This window comes from Trachemys scripta, chromosome 1 (genome assembly GCF_013100865.1).
Source record: "Trachemys scripta elegans isolate TJP31775 chromosome 1, CAS_Tse_1.0, whole genome shotgun sequence".
Classification (NCBI taxonomy): Eukaryota; Metazoa; Chordata; order Testudines; family Emydidae; genus Trachemys; species Trachemys scripta.
Window position 1 is genome coordinate 170,849,922 of NC_048298.1, and position 21,532 is coordinate 170,871,453.

At 39.4% G+C, this 21,532-nt stretch overlaps 1 protein-coding gene across 2 annotated transcripts in view; it reads left to right on the forward strand.

Moving 5' to 3' along the window:
- Nucleotides 1-21,532, forward strand: part of ROBO1 (roundabout guidance receptor 1) — a 1,057,321-nt gene that overhangs the window by 539,444 nt on the left and 496,345 nt on the right. For both annotated transcript variants that reach the window (XM_034792356.1, XM_034792366.1), the window contains exon 3: nucleotides 9,185-9,268. In XM_034792356.1, the coding sequence (XP_034648247.1) occupies nucleotides 9,185-9,268 (84 nt within the window). The remainder of the gene's footprint in view (nucleotides 1-9,184; nucleotides 9,269-21,532) is intronic.

A 21,532-nucleotide genomic window follows, 5' to 3' on the forward strand; every position in this document is an offset into this window, starting at 1 on the left:
AGGCAAGCCACTACATATTGACAAAATGTATAAGTGCTAGAAGTGCTAGAAATGCTAGAAGTCTAAATACTAAAATGGGTGAACTAAAGTGTCTGGCATTAAATAGGATATTGATATAATAGACAGCAGGGAAACATGGTGGAATGGTGATAATCAAGGAGACATGGTAATACCAGCAATGTGCTGGCCGCGGCTTCTCGCCGCCCCCATTGGCCCGGGACGGCAAACTGCGGCCAGTGGGGGCCGCGATCGGCCGAACCTGCCATGTCAGCAGGTAAATAAAACTGGCTTGGCCCACCAGGGTGCTTACCCTGGCGAGCCACGTGACGAACATTGCCGACCCCTGCTATATAGGAATGACTGAGTAGGTTGCACTGGTAGGGGAGTGGCACTAAATGTTAAAAAAGCATAGTCAAATAAGGTGAAAATCTTAAATGAATCAAGCTGTACCACAGAATCTCTATGGATAGAAATTCCATGCTTGAATAATAAGAGTATATCAGTAGGAATATACTACCGATCATGTGACAAGGATGATGACAGTGATTGTGAAATGCTAAGGGAGGTTAGAAAGGCTACAAAACCAGGAAATGCAATAATAATGGGTAATTTCAATTATCCTTATATTGACTGGGTAAATGTCACCTCAGGGTGTGATGCAGAGATAAACACATTAAATGACAGCTTCTTGCAGCACAAGGAGAGAGGCAATTCTTGATTTTGTCCTAAGTAGCTCACAGGATCTAGTCCAAGAGGTAACTATAGCTGGACTACTTTGTAAGACTGACCATAATACAATTAAATTTAGAATCCTTACTGGGGGAGGGAGGTACAAAAAAATCCACCATACTAACATTTAACGTTAAAAAAGGAATATAGGAAAGAATGAGGACACAAATTAGATGGACAATCACAAGGGTAAAATGCCTGCAAGCAACATGGAGACTACTTAAAAACACCGTAATAGAGGCTCAGACTAAAAGTATGCCCAAAATCAAAAAAGAGAGTGGGAGTAACAAAAGAATGACACCATGGCTAAACAGCAGAGTAATGGAGGCCATTAGATCAAATAGGCATTGTTTAAAATTTGGAAATCAAATCATAATGAGGAAAATAGGAAGGAGCAATAATTCTGGAAAGCAAAATGTAAAAGCATAATGAGACAGCTCAAGAAAGAATTTGAGAAACAACTTAGTAAAGATGCAAAAGCTAACAATATTTTTTTAAGTACATCAGAAGCAAGAAGCCAGCCAAACAGTTAGTGGAGATAGTGGACAATGACGGCGCTAAAGGGCATTCAAGGAAGACAAGGCCATTGAAGAGAAGCTAAATGAATTCTTTGCATCGGTTTTCACTGCATAGGAACTGCAGAAGATACCTACATCAGAACTATTCTTTTGGGGTGACAAATCTGAAGTACTGTTCCAAATTGATGTGTCAACAGAAAAGGTTTCAGAGCAAATTCTTAAATTAAACAGTAATAAGTCACCAGAACTAGATGGTATTAATCAAAAAGTTCTGAAGGAACTCAAATATGAAATTGCAGAACTACTAATTGTCATATGTAACCTATCACTCAAATCAGACCCCATACCAAATGACTCCAAGGAAGCTAATGTAACACCATTTTTTTGAAAAGGGTTCCAGAAGAGATCCTGGCAATTACAGGCTCATGAGCCTGTAACTTCAGTACTGGGCAAATTGGTAGAACCTATAGTAAAGAACAGAATTATCAAACACATAAATGAACATGATTTTTTTTTACAGCTTTTGTAAAGGGCAATCACGCGTCACCAATCTATTAGAATTATTTGAGGGATTCAACAAACATGAGGATAAGGCCAATCCAGTCAGCATAGTGTACTTGGATTTTCAGAAACTCTTTGACAAGGTCCCACACTAAAGGCTCTTAAGGAAACTATGTAGCCACAGAATATGAGGGAAGGTCCTCTTATGAGTCAGTAATTGGTTGAAAGATAGGAAAAAAGTGTAGGAATAAGTCAGTTTGCACAATTGAGAGCGGTGATCAGCGGGGTTCCCCAAGTATCTGTACTGAGACCTGTGCTGTTCAACATATTCATTAATGATCTGAAAAAGGGGTGAACAGTGGACTGGCAACATTTGCAGATGATGCAAATTATTCAAGATAGTTAAGTCCAAAGCAGTCTACAAAGAGTTATAGAGATCTCACAAAACTGGGTGCCTGGGCAACAAAATGGCAGATGAAATTCAGGGTCGATAAGTGCAAAATAACGCACATTGGAAAAAGTAATCCCCAATATACAGATACAACGATGGGTTCTAAATTAGCTATTACCACCCAAGGAAGAGATCTTGGAGTCACCATGGATAGTTCCCTGGAAACTTCTCCTCAGCGTTCAGCAATGGTCAAAAAAGGCTTAACAGTAAGTTAGGGACTACCAGGAAAGAAAGAGAAAGTAAGACAGAAATGATCATAATGCCACTATATAAATCCCAGGCTAGGTCTACATTACCCGCCTGAATCGGCGGGTAGAAATCGATCTCTTGGGGATCGAATTATCGCGTTTCGTCGGGACGCGACAATCGATCCCTGAATCGATGCACTTACTCTACCAGCGGAGGTGGGAGTAAGCACTGTCGACGGGGAGCCGCGGAGGTCGATTTTGCTGCCGTCCTCACAGCGGGGTAAGTCGGCTCCGATACGTTGAATTCAGCTACGCTATTCACGTAGCTGAATTTGCATATCTTAAATCGACCCCCCTCCTGTAGTGAAGACCTGCCCCCAGTGTGCCCAGTTCTTGTCTCCCCATCTCAAAAAGAATATAGTGGAACTGGAAGAGGTTCAGAGAAGGGCAACAAACATGATCAAAGGTAAGGAACAGCTTCCATACAAAGTGAGACTAAAAAGATTGGGGCTGTGCAGCTTAAATAAGAGAGAATTAAGGGTGATATGATTGAGTACTATAAAATCATGAATGGCATGGAAAAAGTGAATAGAGAAGTGTTATTTACCCTTACCCATAATACAAAAAACAGGGATCAATCAATGAAAATAATTGGCAGCCTATACTCAGGGCAACCCTAAACCTTTGACTACCAGAAGCCAGGAGTGGCAGACATGAGTGGATCACTCCATAACTTCCCTGTTCTGCACAGTCCCCCTGACGCTCTGGTATGATCCACTGTCAGAGACAGGATATTGAACAAGTTAGCTCATGGTCTGACTGCGTATGGCAGCTCTTATGTTCTTATTTATCAGTAACGCTTGGTTTATGCACAAAGAGAGGAGTGGGGGGAAGCTTGCGTAGCACCCTCCCAGAGTACATAGGCTGTAGTTGATATTATTTAACTGTCATTACCAACCGTTTTGATTACTGAGGGAATTATCATTTAAAATATATGTAATATAAGATGATTTTAGGTAATATTAAAAAAATTCTGAGGTAGGATAGAGAGCTTGTTTTGTTATATTAACAGCCAAAAAAGTAAAGTTAAAAAAACGCGCGCAAACTATTTCTTAAGCATATGACATAATCTGCACATAGTCTAGATGATTATGGTGCACATCACCAAGTAGCCTATTTATTTTGTATCTTCTGAAGAAATTTTGTTTGCTGTCTTAGAGAAGGAAATGCTGTTATAAATCTGTTTGTCCATCACTAACACATGGTTCCTTGTCCTAATTAATCATGGTGCCTTATGTAGGATAGCAAAGGGGGTCTATCTACCCATGCAACTAAAGCAGCTGGGGCCACCACCTGTTAACTAACTTCAAGCACCACTTAATTAGCTGGAATTGCTGTTACCTCCAGTTTTGTCTGAAAGAGAAAGAAATGGTAGCAGATGTAGAGCACATGACTTCTAAGACTGGTGAATGCCAATGTAAAGGGGTGGGAGAACAGCTAAGAGAAGTCAAGGGGTAGGGAAGATTAAAGTGGCAATTAAATAGGTTAGAAGATACCACGGAGTGTTCCTGCAATTCATGTTTAAAGCAGTGCCCAATATATCACCAAGTGTTGCAATTTAAATCCTTCTATCTGAAATATTTGCTGTATAATTAAATGTTTATAATGTTCCTCTCTATGCCAATTGTTTGCAAATAAAGCTTGAACTTTTAGAATTTGAGGGTACATAATAAAGAATTTGTTTCCAGAAGAAATATAACTGCTGCTGCACAAATAAGTACCAGGTGAGTATGTGACGAAGCTGCTGTCGCCTACAATTAGCCATTATATTTGTATTTAAAAAATTGGATGCAAAGGGATAGCTTGCCGAAACCATGCATTAGCATAACAGGAAACTCCCCTTTGTTTGTAATTAATTTAAAATCTTTGGCTTGTATTATAATGCGAAATAAAAATAAAGAGGGAAAGGAGTTTAAAATCGTCTCCACTCTAGCAGGATTTTCTTCACACATGGTAATCTTGTTTTCTAAAAGCCAAATATTAAATCTATTAAAAAGCCCTATTGTGGCATGTACAGTTTTAATGGGCCAGATCCTCATCCAGTATAAATCAGCCTAGCTCTATTGCCTTCGGTGGAGCTATGTTGAGCAATCTTGTCCTAAGCCTTTTACTGCATTAAACCAATCAATCCTCATCTGAAAATTGGCTGTTGTGCCTGTTCGATAACTTTTCTGTAACTGTGTTTACAAGCATCCACATCCACATAATTTTGAGAAATGTACTACTGAGCTGATAGACAATGTTCACTTTAGGTGTTTGTAAAGCTGATATATTGATTTATGTATATTTCATTAGTGCCCAACCCCCCTTTTCCTGTCCCAAAGACATCATTTCAGACACATCTTAGAAAAGGAGGCAATCCAAACAGTGTAAACATACAGGGAGGAAGCTTCCAGATAGAGGCTGGTGAAAATGGTTGAAGTCCATGGGGCTATGACAATTTACACCAGCTCAGGATCTGACAAATTATAATAGTATCTTTTGGAACAACTGAACTTCTTTTGTAAATCAATGTTTAATACTATGTCAGCATCGTTAGATAATATGGCGAGTGCATTATGAACTAGACCAATATTTTTAGGTGAAAATGGGTTATAAACAGAGTTTGGATTTTATGTTAACTTCTTTGTTTTGTGTCAGAACCTTACCATTACAAAATGAAATAGAAATATATGATACTATGGTAATTCCTCATATAGGTCTTAGTTTGATGTACTCAATGCACTTTTTCTCATGCCTCTACCCTGCATTCCTCTAGATTAGTAGGATGGAATCAATGTGAATTGATCCAATTTGTAGAACACAATTCTAATATTGATAGTAATTTATATTCATTTGCTTTTACCTAATCTTTTATTAATGGTCATCTTCAAAATGTCAACTAACGCTGTTACCCAGAAATTTTGTAGCACAAGCTTGATAATGAGAACAAAAATCTACAATAAATAAATAAATAAATTCTAGATGCTGAAAAGAAACTAAAAAAAAAAGCTTTAGATGAAGTAAAATGAAGCCATGTGCTTAGTGAAATTTTAGTGTACCCTTTTCATTTCAGGGGGCTTGTAGTTACTACGATATTTAAAATCTCTCCATTCACAAAAAAAATGTTAGTTTTTAACTTTTATCTACTGTGCAAGCTAACATATAGGGATGGAAAGTGTGGACAGAAACTGATTGGTTTTGGTCATGCATCTTGAAATAACGTGTGTTGGAAGCAATGACTAAAATGGCATGCTTCCTGCCATGTTCTACAGTACATTGCTAACAACATTTATGCTAATTATAAGGTGAATAAGAGGGGATAATTGAACTCAGATATCAAAATTGTTTTACATAAAAATATGCTCGGGATGCTCCCTCGTGCTTAATTTTGATATATGCCTAAATACATGTGAATAATATTCAGCTCAAGCTGAATTAGAAGCCAATTTGTATTTAGAGCAATACATAAAATACTTAAGGTATTACAGCTTATCGTAATGAATGCTGGCTACCCTTTGTGAACAGAGCTTCCCTATAGGCCTTCCCACCTCAGCCCAGTCTTGGGGCCAGTCTTAGAAATGGCCCTGCTGTACATACCACAAGCCATAACACCTGAGGAGGCGGGACATGATTGGCATTGGGATGAGGGAGAGGCAGAAGATGGGCAGCAGCTTTGGGTTTTCAGTGAGACGGAACAAGGAGAAAAGGGTGTGTCAGTAATTGGCACTGAAGAAGAATGGAAACCAGCAGCTGAGCAATACAGCAGGTAGCAGGGAGAGAATGAATGTGCCTCTTCCTTACTACCTGGCCCCTTATTTGAACAGCTACTCCCTGTAACAGAATGTTGGCTTAATACCTGATCACAGCCTAACTGTTCAAGTAAATAGATCTTCAGCAGATCACTGAAGTATAGCACATGGTACAGTATAGCTCTTCTGCACTGGGGGGAATCTCACCTTCAGTGAACTGAAAATGGTAGAATTCAACCACACCTAGAACTGAACTGAACTTCAATGATCATCATCAGGGAATGGTGATTTCCACGCAAAAGCTATACAGTAATCTCCAATGTGTTGATTGAAATACCGTGTTCTTTGAGACTGAGTCAAAAAGCTCACATTTCACAAAGACTGGGATGATGAATAATGTTCATTCTTGGATTATGAATGAGGATGGACTTACCATTAAAAAATCTGCTAAATATCATATTGTTTTTTTCTGGTATTACTAGAAAAGAACGCCTAATCCACTCACTTCCACCAGTGAAAATAGATGACTGAGGCCAACATTTTCAAATATTGAGCTGGGGGTTGGACTAGATGACCTCCTGAGGTCCCTTCCAACCCTGATATTCTATGATTCTATGTATGACTAAAGTAATGCCCCTAAATAATGTCAGCCTGGTTATTAGAGAGGTTGAGCCCCATCTCTCCCCTTTGGTTCACTCAATGCTCAGCACCTTTGAAAGTCAGATTGCTTTTACTTAGGCACCTAACTGAATTCACATTAGTTTAAAAACGTTAGCTTAAGAATTAGCATGTAATGTTTATTGCTACCCATTTGTAATAGTTTGACATACCGTACGTCCTTCTAGAATGGGAAAAAAGTGGTTTAATTATATTGTTTTTCCACATAAAGACGCATGCTAAATTGAAATATACTTACTCTGTAGCTGAATAGTAGCTAGCAGTCCATCACCCACTTCTTTTAATATCACAAATCCTGAGCAGACTGTGTTGGATAAATCTCCAAGAAACAATTATTGAAGTGAAAGGAATATCAGCAGGTTGGTTGTGTCAAATCACAGTATGTGTTCATTTTTGTTTTTTAGCTGGATACAGCTTTTTGCCTGAGCAGGTGCAGTAGGCATGGAATCTCTGCTTCTTACTTCATCAAAAAGTCCCATCCTACTGTTTTTTATTGCTATAATGTAAAACTCTGACCTCATCAACCCCTGCATGCAAATAAGTGAACAATCTGGAGTAGTGAAATGTTGATGCTCTCACTGCCCTGCCACTTTCTGAGCAGATTTTAAGTATACACTTGACATTGGCCATTACTGAGCCAGCAAAGATGAATGGACCCATAAATGAACATATTTTGCCTTTTGCATCTGTCCTTAGAACAAGTCCTATGTATTTATTTATTTCCACTACAGCTATTTAAAGATGACAATATTTTAATTGATTAATTTTAAAAAGTCTGATTGAGTACCCTTAAATAGTTTGTCTCAAATTTCATTTTTTAAAATTCTTTTTTCAAGATTTTTTTTATCATCTATTTATCAGGGTCTTTTCAAGAAGAAATTGAGTATCTGTTTTCATTGCATAGCAGAGACATGGATTTTTAAGAAGTGATATCAAATGAACAAAGTAAACATATTGAGAAAACAGAGAAAGTATTTTTACTAATATATTTCTGGTTTAGCAATCATAGTTGTTTTCTTGTAACATCAGCAAAATTTTCAGATAAAAATATAATTTTAAAATTAACTGTATCAATCTTATTATACGACAAACTTTAATATCTGCTGAATGTAATAATCCAGGAAGTATGTTAATGGTAAGAAATGTTATTCTTGTTCAAGGTCTTTAAAATATTTAGGTAATTATGATACACATCTCAACAAGTACTTACAGTAGAAAACAGAAGAGAACTGTAAGTCAATAGTCAGGCATACTTTCTAATGTATTAGTGATAGTCCAAGTACAGTATTAACTGATTATATTCCAGACCTGCCCCCACTTATAAACTGCAACATATTCAATGTCATTACTTTTAGCCATTCCTAATACTTTTCAACTTGCTATTTACATAAAGAGAATAGAAATAAACCTGCATGCCATTTAACATTGTGTATTATGTAGTTGTACATAAAGATGTGCTATAATGATATTGATAAAGTAGAGAATTCGTTTGTGCACTGCCAAACCACTATGCTGTGTGGTTTTGTTTTCAGAACTTGTGTGATTATTTTTATTCCTTCTGTTTTGACTCCTCATTATTATTATACCTTGCGTCATGAAATTTCAGACTAGTGATTTATCTTACAAAGTATTAAAACGTGATTTCTCTGAGTTGGGATTTTTTTTAGCATGTCATTGAAATTGAGTGTTTCTTTCAAGTACCTTTCAGTCTAGGAAATGTATCTCTTTCTTATGATGATAAACTGTTGCCTTTTCATAGATGAGATCTGGCCCCTGCCCTCTCCTACAGAGAAGGTATGGTACTTATATCAACCCCCCCCCCTCTTTGACAAGACACTGCCCCCCCCTCCCCCTCCCCCCCCACACACACACAAAGAGGTAAAGTCCCCTGAGTCCGTAATTTCCAGGAGATGAAGCAATGATGGGGAGTGATCACAGTCAATAGCTTTGATTAACAATAAGGTAGAAAATTAGCAATGCTAGCATTCAACCACCCTGCCTACTCTTCCCCATATGCTCACCACAGGCTGTGCTGGCTGTTTCTCAGAGTGTAGACTGAGCACTTTACAAGCTGTGAAGTAAGAGCAAAAGGTGCAGTAAAAGGATTAAACTAGGGGAATAAGGAAATAGAGTAGAAAGCAATGTTGCTGAAGCTGTTACAGTGTTTAACACAACACAGGCTGTGGAAGGATAAAGTATGCTGTGTGTTGTCACTGTGTGTCTTTCTGTCATATGTGGATTTATTTGTATCTGGACATATTTTGATGGAAATGGGAACTACTGTTACTACTGTGACCCCATCAGCAGCTCTGGTGTTGTTTCCGACAGACTCTGATGACCTAGAAAGGGGGAACGACAGCGGGACGCCACTTCCCACCTCTGATAATGATGACAATTCGCTGGGCTACACAGGTAGAGTTTATCTTTCCAAAAATATTAATAGTTCCATATTGCTCACACTTTCCCACCTGCATCTTCCATTGCCACCTGTATGCAATTCTTTAACCATCTCTGCTACTGAGCTATCATCATCATTGAACATCAGCATTCATACCATTCTGCAGATAATGTTTGGATACAGCAGTGCTGTATCAATACACAACTGTCTTCAGTCCTTTTTTCTTTCAGTAGGTTCAGATTGTTTATACATTTGTAATCCTATGTATTACTGGGGAATGGAATGGAAATCTCTTACAAATTGTGTAAACTGTTGAATGACAAAAAGAGTTCATTCCCAAATAATTTGCTCTGCAGACTGACACTCTTTCTCCATGTGTTTATTTGTTATAAACAGCAACAAAATATACTTACATTGGAGAGAAAAAATAACCTGATGATTAGAGAAGTCTCTCTGACTTTTATTTTGCATTAATCTTTAAAGAAATATGTCTGTTGGTCGGGAAGGTAAAAGATAAAGTAGCACCACTGAGTGCAGTGCAGCAGAAATCACTGAAGAGTCCAATTCTGCCATCCTTATTCACACTGAATGGTGCCTTATTTCAGAGTAGTCCTGTGGAGCCAGATTTTAGATCAGCTACAGTGGTGTTAGCGCAAAGTTGCTCTAATTCTGACCCATTTGGATTATTCTTGAGTGAGTCAGCGTTAGCCAGGATGGCAGAATCTAATCCTAAATTATTATCTGAAAAATGTGAAAATCAGACGCGTTGTTTATTATTTGCATTTCTGCTGAGAGTCACTCTTGGGTTGGGGAGTGGGAAGGGAAGATGGGGAAATGAGTGAGTTACACATTTAACTGTGTTTCGGGATGGACTAATAGTGAAATGTCTTACCTTGTACACTTGGCTTGTTGTTAGGTAACTAAAAAAAAAAAGACTCAAATATTTTAAAATAAAACTTAATCTGTACAGGACACACAGAGGGCAAGGTGGGGGTAAGAAACTCTATACAACATTTACAGTGATTACTGCTTGCATTACCTGTCCCTAGCAATCACTTGTGCATTGTAATATTAGATGTAAAGCTAGCTTTGTAAAATCTTTTGTGTTCCTTTCTGAAATATTTCCTTCTGAAAAAGGGAAAAAGCAAAGCAATATAATTAGCCACGTATGCCCTCAAGGTACAGAAACTAAACTAAATAAAAGCATATAGAATGGCTTTAACATCCTTACAGGTTTTTCATTCTATTATAACATTATACCCTGCATGATACTATTATTTCTCCACTCATGACTGGTGGATGTGCATATTTGAAGGCATGTTTGCACCCTGCAAATGTTCCTGAGTAGTCACACCTCTGCTAAATTATGTTGTGCTAATCTGCTCTGAAAATTCACAAAAAGAAGAACAGGAGTACTTGTGGCACCTTAGAGACTAACAAATTTATTAGAGCATAAGCTTTCGTGGACTACAGCCCACTTCTATGCATATATATGAAAATTCAGAGCATAATGAGCAGCAGTATAAAGTATTCAGGAATAATGAATATATCTTAAATAATATTTTACACTTATTGAAAGTGCATGATTCTTCAGGGAAATAATTCTGTTTAGTGGCTAGAGCACAGGACTGCGAATCACAATTCCTGGGTTCTGTTTCTGGGTCTGCCACTGCCTTTCTCTGGCTCCATGGGTTAGTCACTTAGGGACAGATTTGAAAAGGTACTTAGGGGCCTAACTCTCCTTGGTACCAATGAGAGTTAGATGCCTATGTGCCTTTAAAAATATGGCCCTTAACCTCTCTGTTCCTCAGTTTCCCCACCTGCAAAACAGGTGAAATAATAATTATTCTACAGAGATATTTATACTTATGTGTAAAACACTGAGTTTCTATGAAGAAGGGTATCAAATCATAGCAAAATATTGCTAATTACTACTGCTTTCTATTCTATGTGACATTATATTCATCAATACCTTCAAGCCATGGCCTGCACATCACATTAGCAGATGGAACATGTCGTTCCAAATAATTATTATTGGGCTAATCATTTAAGTACTTCTTATACAGCACCCATTACCATGGTATCCACGCACCTCACAAACATTAATTGTTTTATCCTCACTACAGTCCCATGAGATAGAAAAATATTTCTCCATTTCATAGATAGGAACCTCCCACCAAGAGACTAAGTGACTTGCCCAAGATCATACTGGAAGACTGACAAAGCCAAGATTGAAAGACAGATCTCTGGAATCCCAGTCCAGCATATTAACCACAAAGACATATTTTTGTGGGGATTTTACTGAGAGGTATAAAGACACAATCATGTATACAATCTGGACAGACAACAAAAAGATACAGAAGGGGGGATTTTTTGGCAGGTAGAAGGCAGGGTCATGCACAGGAATAAAAATGTGATGGCTTTTGGAGGGGAATTTTCTATTCCCCTCCCCCCGCAGCCCTGATGCTGGAGAAGCTCACTCTCTTCACCATAGCCCTGGGGCCAGAGGAGCAGTCAGTTTCCTCCAGGGCCAGAGGAGCTCATTCTCCCCACCACAGCCCCAAGGCTGGAGGAGGCCAATTATTGGAGGGGTGCATGCCCCTGCTTGCACCCCTGCCTTGTGCACGCCCCTAGGAGGAGGGTAAAGATTTTCAAGTTTAAAGATGTTGTAATAACTGATTGCTGTTTCTGTCTTATCCTATCTTATACCATATTCAACACCATTGTACTGGCACATCTCTCTTTATGGAAAAGCTCTATGGAATGTATTAGGCAAAAAGCTGCAAGATATAGAAATTTAATACTGTTCTATAGAAATTACACTCAAAGCCTTATAATGTAATAGAAAAAGATATCCCTTCTCTACTTTTTTTTTGGCCCATCCTATAGAATATAACAGAAAAAGTTATTTTCTATTAAATTCTACAGACGTTTTGAAAGGGTCATTTGCCATGATCTCTCTTATCTGAAAAATTCCTTATCCAACATTGAGCTAAATCTATCAACAGTACCATGTGTACTGAAAAGTTGTCCATTTACCTGAAACTAAAATCATCCAAAGAAATTCTATTCCCTCTGTCCCATTTGGATAAAACAGGGTTTGCTATATTATTTATTGGGATTTTTATTGTTTGTTCATGTAGTATGTTTATGCAAACAAAACAAAGCAAAATCAATACTCTTAAGCACATATAATTAACAAAAATTTACACGAATCCCCACTCATGGATAATTAAATTCCAACTAATTAACTGAGCAGCAACTATCTTACACGATCAGCAAATCTCCCAGCCAACTAAAATGTCAAGTTGACCAGATGCATCTTGCAGCAGATCCTTAAGGTTGCCACAGTCAGGCTTTGGTGGAATGTTAGTAGAAATGATTCAGCTACTCACAGTGTCACACCATCTATCCCCATATGAGTTCAACTCTGGGGGTAAACAGGCAAAGCATTCTTGCTGTTTGCAACTGATCAGGTGGTAGGTTGAGGGTTAGGAATTCTCCAAGATAGTCCTTCTCCTTGCCCTTTGTTTCTCTTTCCATAATAAAATATTTCAGGGTGAAGATATGCAGCTCTTACATATTGCACATAAGGGATGTTTATATATAGTATATAAGTTATAAAGTGCCTGGCCATGTTCCTATTAAAATTCATTGGACTTGTGTCATTAACTCCAATGGCAGCAGGATAAGTTAATTACTCCGGTGAATATCTTGTTCAGAGTACTTTTTTTTAGAAATGGAGACAGAGTAAACTCTTGTAGGGGAATCCAGGAGTGTCTACTCCCAGACATATTTTTTTGAAATCACATTTTGGCAAACGCTAAAGTTTAAAGTATTCTGAAGATTTTCATTGTCGTTGTTATAAATATACTAGAGATTAAAGTCACACCTTTTACATGTGGTGAAGCAATATCCAGAGTGGTTGGGGGACAGACTACACTAAGACAACAGAATTCAGTTTGCATGTTGAAGAGAAATCAGTAAAATAATCTTTTGCAAGGTCAACAAGTCTCCTTCAACATCAGCTCTTATATGAAAAGCATTAATTAGGCCAAGCATTGTGTGATAGCAAGGGTAGGCAAGCTATGGCACCCAGGCCAAAGGCGGCACACGAGCTGATTTTCAGTGGCACTCATACTGCCCGGGTCCTGGCCACTGGTCCGGGGGGCTCTGCATTTTAATTTAATTTTAAATGAAGCTTTTTAAAGATTTTAAAAACCTTATTTACTTTACATACAACAATAGTTTAGTTATATATTATAGACTTATGGAAAGAGACCTTCTAAAAAAGTTAAAATGTATTACTGGCACGCAAAACCTTAAAGAAGAGTGAATAAATGAAGACTTGGCACACCACTTCCGAAAGGTTGCTGACCCCTGAGCTAGCTCAAAGGGTAAGAGTCAGAAGACTAGTGTTGACTCTGCCACAGTTGTATACTTGAATAGAGTTGTATGAATACTGATTTTTTCAGATCTCTGGCAATTCTGACAAGTCAAAAATAATTCTTTCTTAAACAAAAACCAAAATTTTTTTTCAGAATTTTTCGTGAATTGAAGTGTGGGAAAAATTGTTTTGGATTGAAAAAAAAATTCATTTTGATTTTAGGCATTTGTAACTATTTAAAAAAATTAAATAAAAGGAAATGTGGAATCAAAGGATTAGATTCACAAAGGGACTAAAGGTATGTCTACATGGGGATGGAAGGTTGTAGCGCTAAGGCTCCAGCATGAGCCCAAATGTCTACACAGCAATTGTTAGCCCTATGAGTCCAAGACAGCTGACCCAGGCCAGCCATGGCCATGCCGTGGGGCTTTTATCCCTATGTAGACATAGCCTCAGGCATCATTCACAAAATGAAAGAGGAGGACATGATAGTGCCCCCCCTTATAATCCATAGCCCAGTGGGTAAAGCACTCACCTGGGAGATGGCAGACCCAGGTTTGAATCCCTCTCTGCTCAGGAACAGGGATTTAAACTAGGTCTTCCCACTCCTAGGTGAGTTCCTTGGCTATTCTGGGGTGGGTTTCACTCAATATCTCCTGTTGCAGCTGTTCTAATTTGTATAAATAATTAAATAGAGAGAGAAAGGAAGCCTGGTAGGAGTGGGAACATCCCTGCAACAATAAATATTTATTTATACAAAGTGGAACAGTTTCAGCAAGGCAGATTGCAAGCGATCCATCCCAGAATACTTCTTATCTCACTGGCTAGAACACTAAACTTCAAAGTAGGAGACCTGGGTTCAGGAAGAGACTCTGCAATAGGCTGATAATGAGGGCCTGGATGAATATTTTAGCTGCGTGAATATAAAAGAGGCTAAGTTTCAGAGGTGTGGTGCAGGAAACAGTAACAAGGCTTGGACACTGCCTGACTGTGTGGGTCTAGAAAGACAGTGGAATCAAAGCTGATGCCTAGGTTATGGGTTTTAGTGACTGGGAGGATGGTGGCATTATCCTCAGTGATCAGGAAAAGAGTCAGAGCTTAGCTTGATTATGTTGAGCTGAAGGTAACCCATGAGAGACAGGATAAGGTTTTGATTTGGACAGGCAAGGTCTAGAGTGGAGTAGTAAATCCCTGAGTCATCAGTGTAAAACCATGTTTTTGAATAACATCACACGGAGCCAGAGGGGGTCAAAAAAGGGGACAAGAATGGAGCCCTCTGGATTTCCCACTGAAAAGCAAAGGAGGTATGAGGAAAATCCCCCAAACAAGATGCTGAAGAAACATCAGTAAAATAAAAGGAAATTCATGAACCATGAGTGAGGATAAGATTTCAAGAAGAAAAGCATATGAACAGTGAATGGTGTCAAAAGCAGCAGAGATGGATGTCAACAATGACACTCATTAGTGATTAGTAACTACTGCCTATTATTTTTTGGAGGGGAAGGACCATACTCAAAATAGTACAAGCCTAGGTTATTTTCTCCATCTAATAAATGGCCGTGAAGCAATTTCTAGTATTGCAGTGTAGTGTGTTATTAAAGTATGCTTGTGCCTTATATACTGGGAAGTAGCATATTTCCTGTTTAATCAGCTGTGACATAAATATTAGGGATCATTTAACAGTTCACAGACTATAGCTTGTGTTAGAAGGACTGGTATGATGACTTGTTAAATTAAAACTATATGCAGTCATTCATTTTCAGATAAGGTTCACTAATCCTCATTAGAGAGATGCTTTTTTTTAAGAGAAACTTTCCAAACATTCTTATTTCACATGAAGTTATTTAACCCTGATTTCACAGCTTCCTTGAACTACAACCCAAATTCAGCCACTTGTTTTCCCTCCCTTTCGTGTTTCAAAGGATTGCTGTGTGTCCCTTCCGTGTTCTCACTTTGCCTTGTCTCCTTGGTCTTGGAAGTGGGTGGGCTTCATTCTTTCCCTTCCCTTGGCCACTCAGCGGTTAGAAGGCCTATTCTTAATTCATTACCAACAGCTTAATATCAGAGTTAGCAAAGAGGGCAGGTCTCCATTGTCACTTCTCTAGGAATGATATTTAATGAAAAATATCTGCTCTCTTCTTAGCCATTTGTAGTTTCTGAGACACGCCACCCGCAACAGTGATTTTACTTAGGTCAGGATGAGTGCTATATTGTCAACCTGTTTTGAAAAGGGGCATTTTTTAAACACATTGAGTAAGTCAAGGAGATTTTGCTTGAGATTTTTAACCTCCAGGCATGGGAATCTATTGTAATCCTTGTCCTTGGAAAACAGGGAAATTCTCTATACTCTCTTTTCCCCTTTTCCTGTGTTAGGTCAGTATAGGGGTAGTTAATCCACAGAGGTTCCTTGCTCCCCTCTAAAGAGTGAGAAGAAAAGGTTTACATTCTGCAGCATCTCTAAGAAACTGGAAAAGAGTAAAAAAAATATGAAGATTAGTGACAGGGAGAAAAAAAAACAAGAGGGTATGTTAGACAAAGTTCGTTGCAGATTATTTCTTTCTATATTTTCTTTAAAGAAGTGAGCAAGATTCCAGGCAAAGAAAGAGAGGGTGGAAGGAGAAGCGGCCTGGAGAAAGGCATTGGATTCAGTAAGGAAGAAAGAAAAAACTGTTTTGCAAGGTAGATTGCAGAGTTGAAAAAAGAGAGGATGACTTTATTGTGTAGGAAGTTAGCATGGTCCCTGGAAGCATGCAGGAACAGGGAAAATGGATATGAGGCAGTACTGGGATTTGGTTGGGTGGACTTTGTGGGAGGAGTAAGGGGCAAAGAAATTAATGAATGAAGGACTGTATGGAGTTTAGATATTCAGTCCTTGATTTGGGAGGGGTGGAGAGAAGGGGCTGAGAACTGGGGGAAACTGATGGAAAGAATATGAAGGGTGAAGGCCTGGAGACTGTGTGCACACAATACTGATAGAGATCCAAGAAGAAATCAGTGAGAGAGAGGTCAGTGAGGAAGCAAGGCTCATTGAAGACAAGGTCTAATGAGTGACCATATTTGTGCACAAAACATGCTTCTTTTTGTTTCTTGTGTTTTTTCCACACCTGAAGTCACAATCTTATGGTTGTGGTGGATGTTTTTCTGGTGTCACAGACTGAGAAGTTATGGCATGGAGCAAGCAGGTAACTAAACAAAGATCTTTTTAGCATATCAATAGTTCTAGTAATCTGTCTACATATTTGGAATTTGTATCCTGTATGCCATATCCAACAGCATAAAGAAAAGTTAATATCTGTTACACTTGTTAACGCTGCAGAGCCAATATAGGTATGAGGAAGTGAACTGGATTTGTCCCTGACTTGGATGTCAGAATTGTTAACTAAGTAAAATTACAGAATCTCTATTACTGGTAGTGATGAATGAGCTAGAAAGAGCCTGGCATGACTTTTAGTTCTCAGGGTAAGTTTTTAGGGCTGGCAGAACATTTATTTTTTCTTTCTCTCTTTTTTAAACTTGTTAGCTGAGCAAATGTGATCAGGAGTCAGTGACATAATGAACATGACACTTTATGATACAAGTGTCTCAAAGTTACCTCTCAGAGTGCATGTGCACTTTAAATCTAGGAACAGATAGATACTATGATGCTCACTTTAAAAAAAAATCTCCTCTGCTCTTTTTTATCAACGTTTCTCTGTCCTCCATGTCATGCAAAATCACCAAAAAGGACCTTACAGTTTTGGCAACCTCTGTGCTCTTACTTTACTAAAATAAGACAGGAGATCTACATTACACACTTCACCTCTCTACAAAGGAAAAAGGACCGTAAGCTGTCTAAAATTCTTCCTGCCACATGGGGCCACAACAGGGGTACCCCTAACTCACCCAGCAATATCGTCAATTTATCCAGTTATTTACACACTCAACCCAGCAGAAGAGTCTGTCCTATCTCGGGGACTCTCTTTTTGCCCCAGCACCCCCACGAACATGATACAGTTCTGCGGTGATCTGGAAGCCTACTTTCGCCGCCTCCGACTCAAAGAATATTTTCAAGATAACACTGAACAGCGCACTGATACACAGATACCCTCCCACCAACAACACAGGAAGAAGAACTCCACATGGACTCCTCCTGAGGGTCGAAATGACAGTCTGGACCTATATATAGAATGCTTCCGCCGACGTGCACAGGCAGAAATTGTGGAAAAACAACATCGCTTGCCTCATAACCTAAATCGTGCAGAACGCAATGCCATCCACAGCCTCAGAAACCACCCTGACATTATCATCAAAGAGGCTGATAAAGGAGGTGCTGTTGTCATCATGAACAGGTCTGACTACCAGAAGGAGGCTGCCAGACAACTCTCCAATACCAAATTCTACAGGCCACTTTCCTCAGATCCCACTGAGGAATACACTAAGAAACTGCACCATCTACTCAGGACACTCCCTACACTAACACAGGAACAAATCAACATACCCCCAGAGCCCCGACCAGGGTTATTCTATCTACTACCTAAGATCCACAAACCTGGAAATCCTGGACGCCCCATCATCTCGGGCATTGGCACTCTCACTGAAGGACTGTCTGGATATGTGGACTCCTTACTCAGACCCTATGCCACCAGCACTCCCAGCTATCTCCGTGACACCACAGATTTCCTGAGAAAACTACAATGCATTGTTGACCTCCCAGAAAACACCATCCTAGCCACCATGGATGTAGAGGCTCTCTACACTAACATCCCACACACAGATGGAATACAAGCTGTCAGGAACAGTATCCCTGATGATGACACAGCACAACTTATTGCTGAGCTCTGTGACTTTATCCTCACGCACAATTATTTCAAATTTGGTGACAATATATACCTCCAGACCAGTGGCACCGCTATGGGCACCCGCATGGCCCCACAATATGCCAACATTTTTATGGCTGACCTGGAACAACGCTTCCTCAGCTCTCGTCCACTCATGCCCCTTCTCTACCTACGCTATATTGATGACATCTTCATCATCTGGACCCATGGGAAGGAGACCCTGGAAGAATTCCACCATGATTTCAACAGCTTCCACCCCACCATCAACCTCAGCCTGGACCAATCTACACGGGAGGTACACTTCCTAGACACCACCGTACAAATAAGCAATGGCCACATTCACACCACCCTATACCGAAAACTCACCAACCGCTACGCCTACCTTCATGCCTCCAGCTTCCACCCCGGTCACACCACACGATCCATCGTCTACAGCCAAGCACTGAGGTACAATCGCATCTGCTCCAACCCCTCAGACCGAGACCAACACCTACAAGATCTTCACCAAGCATTCTCAAAACTACGATACCCACACAAGGAAATAAAGAAACAAATCAACAGAGCCAGACGTGTACCCAGAAGCCTCCTGCTACAAGACAGGCCCAAAAGAGAAACCAACAGAACTCCACTGGCCATCACCTACAGTCCTCAGCTTAAACCTCTCCAACGCATCATCAGTGATCTACAACCCATCCTGGACAATGATCCCTCACTTTCACGGACCTTGGGAGGCAGGCCAGTCCTCGCCACAGACAACCTGCCAACCTTAAGCAGATCCTCACCAGCAACCACGCACCACACCATAACAACTCTAACTCAGGAACCAACCCATGCAACAAACCTCGATGCCAACTCTGCCCACATATCTACACCAGCAACACCATCACAGGACCTAACCAGATCAGCTACAACATCACCGGCTCATTCACCTGCACGTCCACCAATGTTATATATGCCAGCAATGCCCCTCTGCTATGTACATTGGCCAAACTGGACAGTCACTACGCAAGAGGATAAATGGACACAAGTCAGATATCAGGAATGGCAATATACAAAAACCTGTAGGAGAACACTTCAACCTCCCTGGCCACACAATAGCAGATGTAAAGGTAGCCATCTTACTGCAAAAAAATTTCAGGACCAGACTCCAAAGAGAAACTGCTGAGCTCCAGTTCATTTGCAAATTTGACACCATCAGATCAGGATTGAACAAAGACTGTGAATGGCTATCCAACTACAGAAGCAGTTTCTCCTCCTTTGGTGTTCACACCTCAACTGCTAGCAGAGCACCTCACCCTTCCTGATTGAACTAACCTCGTTATCTCCATACTGATTTATACCTGCCTCTGGAGATTTCCATTACTTGCATCTGAAGAAGTGAGGTTCTTACCCACGAAAGCTTATGCTCCCAATACTTCTGTTAGTCTTAAAAGGTGCCACAGGACCCTCTGTTGATTTTTACAGATTCAGACTAACACGGCTATCCCTCTGATCTGTGCTCTTACTTGCTAGCATTCCAATCATGAATAATCATGGTATTCAATTCAATTAATATTTGACTTTCTCCCATAAGTAAAAGTGCCCTTAAGGAAGGAAACATCTATTCCTGAGACCAAGAAGTAAATGTTTCATAGCATAACACCTCCCCTTTCTTTCAGCTAGTTAAGGATTTCTGCACACCCTGCAAAAAAGTATTGCCCTAAAAAAAAAATTTAAACATCTTGATCTACCCATGAAAACGCATTCAGTCATAACATATGTGTCAAGTGCTTTACAAGTGCTGGTTACACCAATGGAGAAAAATCATAAAAATAAATTTTGTTTGATATTGGCTGAAACTAATTATGGTACCAATAAATATATGCATTTGTGTACCTAGAAAACGATTTTCATGCTCAGTAGCTTCCTCCTTCAGAACACAGAGCACTTGCATTTGTATGTGCACTCTTTAGCTCATGTAGGGCCTGAACCAAAGCCCATTGAAGTCAAGGAGAGTCTTTTTGTTCACTTTGCTGGGCTTTCGTGGAGGATCTCTAGTGCCACAAGTGATGAACGCTCCCTGTCTCTGAGATATCCTGCAGTGCACTTCTGCAGCTGCAAGAACGAAACATTCACAGATATCTGTTGTCTGTCCATTGGGGTGCCCCTTTTCTGAATGCACCAGGAACATCAAAAGGCACCCAAAAGAGGCTTAAAATCATTTTCCAATAACTTGTTTATTTACAGAAACATATTTTAGACTGACTGCTATTAAATTGAGGGAGCAAGGTGGATGAGGTAATATATTTTATTGGACCAACTTCTCTCGTTTCCTCAACCACCCTGTCTCTCTAATATTCTGGGATCGACACAGCTACAACTATTATCAAAGTAGATGCTAAATTTTCTTTGAATGAGTACTATAGGAACTCCTGGGAATAATGAAAATGCTGTCTACAATACCCCCAAAAAACCCATTGTAAACACAATTCCTATTGGTGAGCATATGAAATCCCGCACGGGGTGACTGTACTTTTATGCAAAATTTGCCGTTTGTATTTTTATATGAAGTTCAGATATGCATGAATAATAAAATTGGTTCTACTATTTTAATTATTTTTCTGGCTTTAGTAAGAATTACTTTTCAATGAGATTATATCCATAACATCATCAAAAAGGGCCAGATGGTACACACAGAAGAAGCAAAACACAAATTCTCAAATACAAAATTGCATATTTTAAAGGTGTAATTAATGTCGCTGCCACAAGTATCACTGCAATCATTTTTACATATTTTTTGTTTATAATTAGGAGAAGAAATGAGCTGAAAATGAGGTGCATAAAATTAATTATTTGTTTTTCACATTCACAAAGCTTCACCTCAAACAGCCACCTGATGGAAATTCTTCAACCTCAAGTATGTGTCCTCAGGGTGCAAAAGCCAAAGAAGAGTTCAATCAGCCCAAAGGAAAGTTTTGCCATTCCAATGGAGAGGTCTCCGTGCTCACAAGGAAGCATATGCCAAAGTACAGATGTGCATTCTTCTTCTTTGAAAGCAAGATTAACCTCCACATATTGTTAACAGCTGCACCACC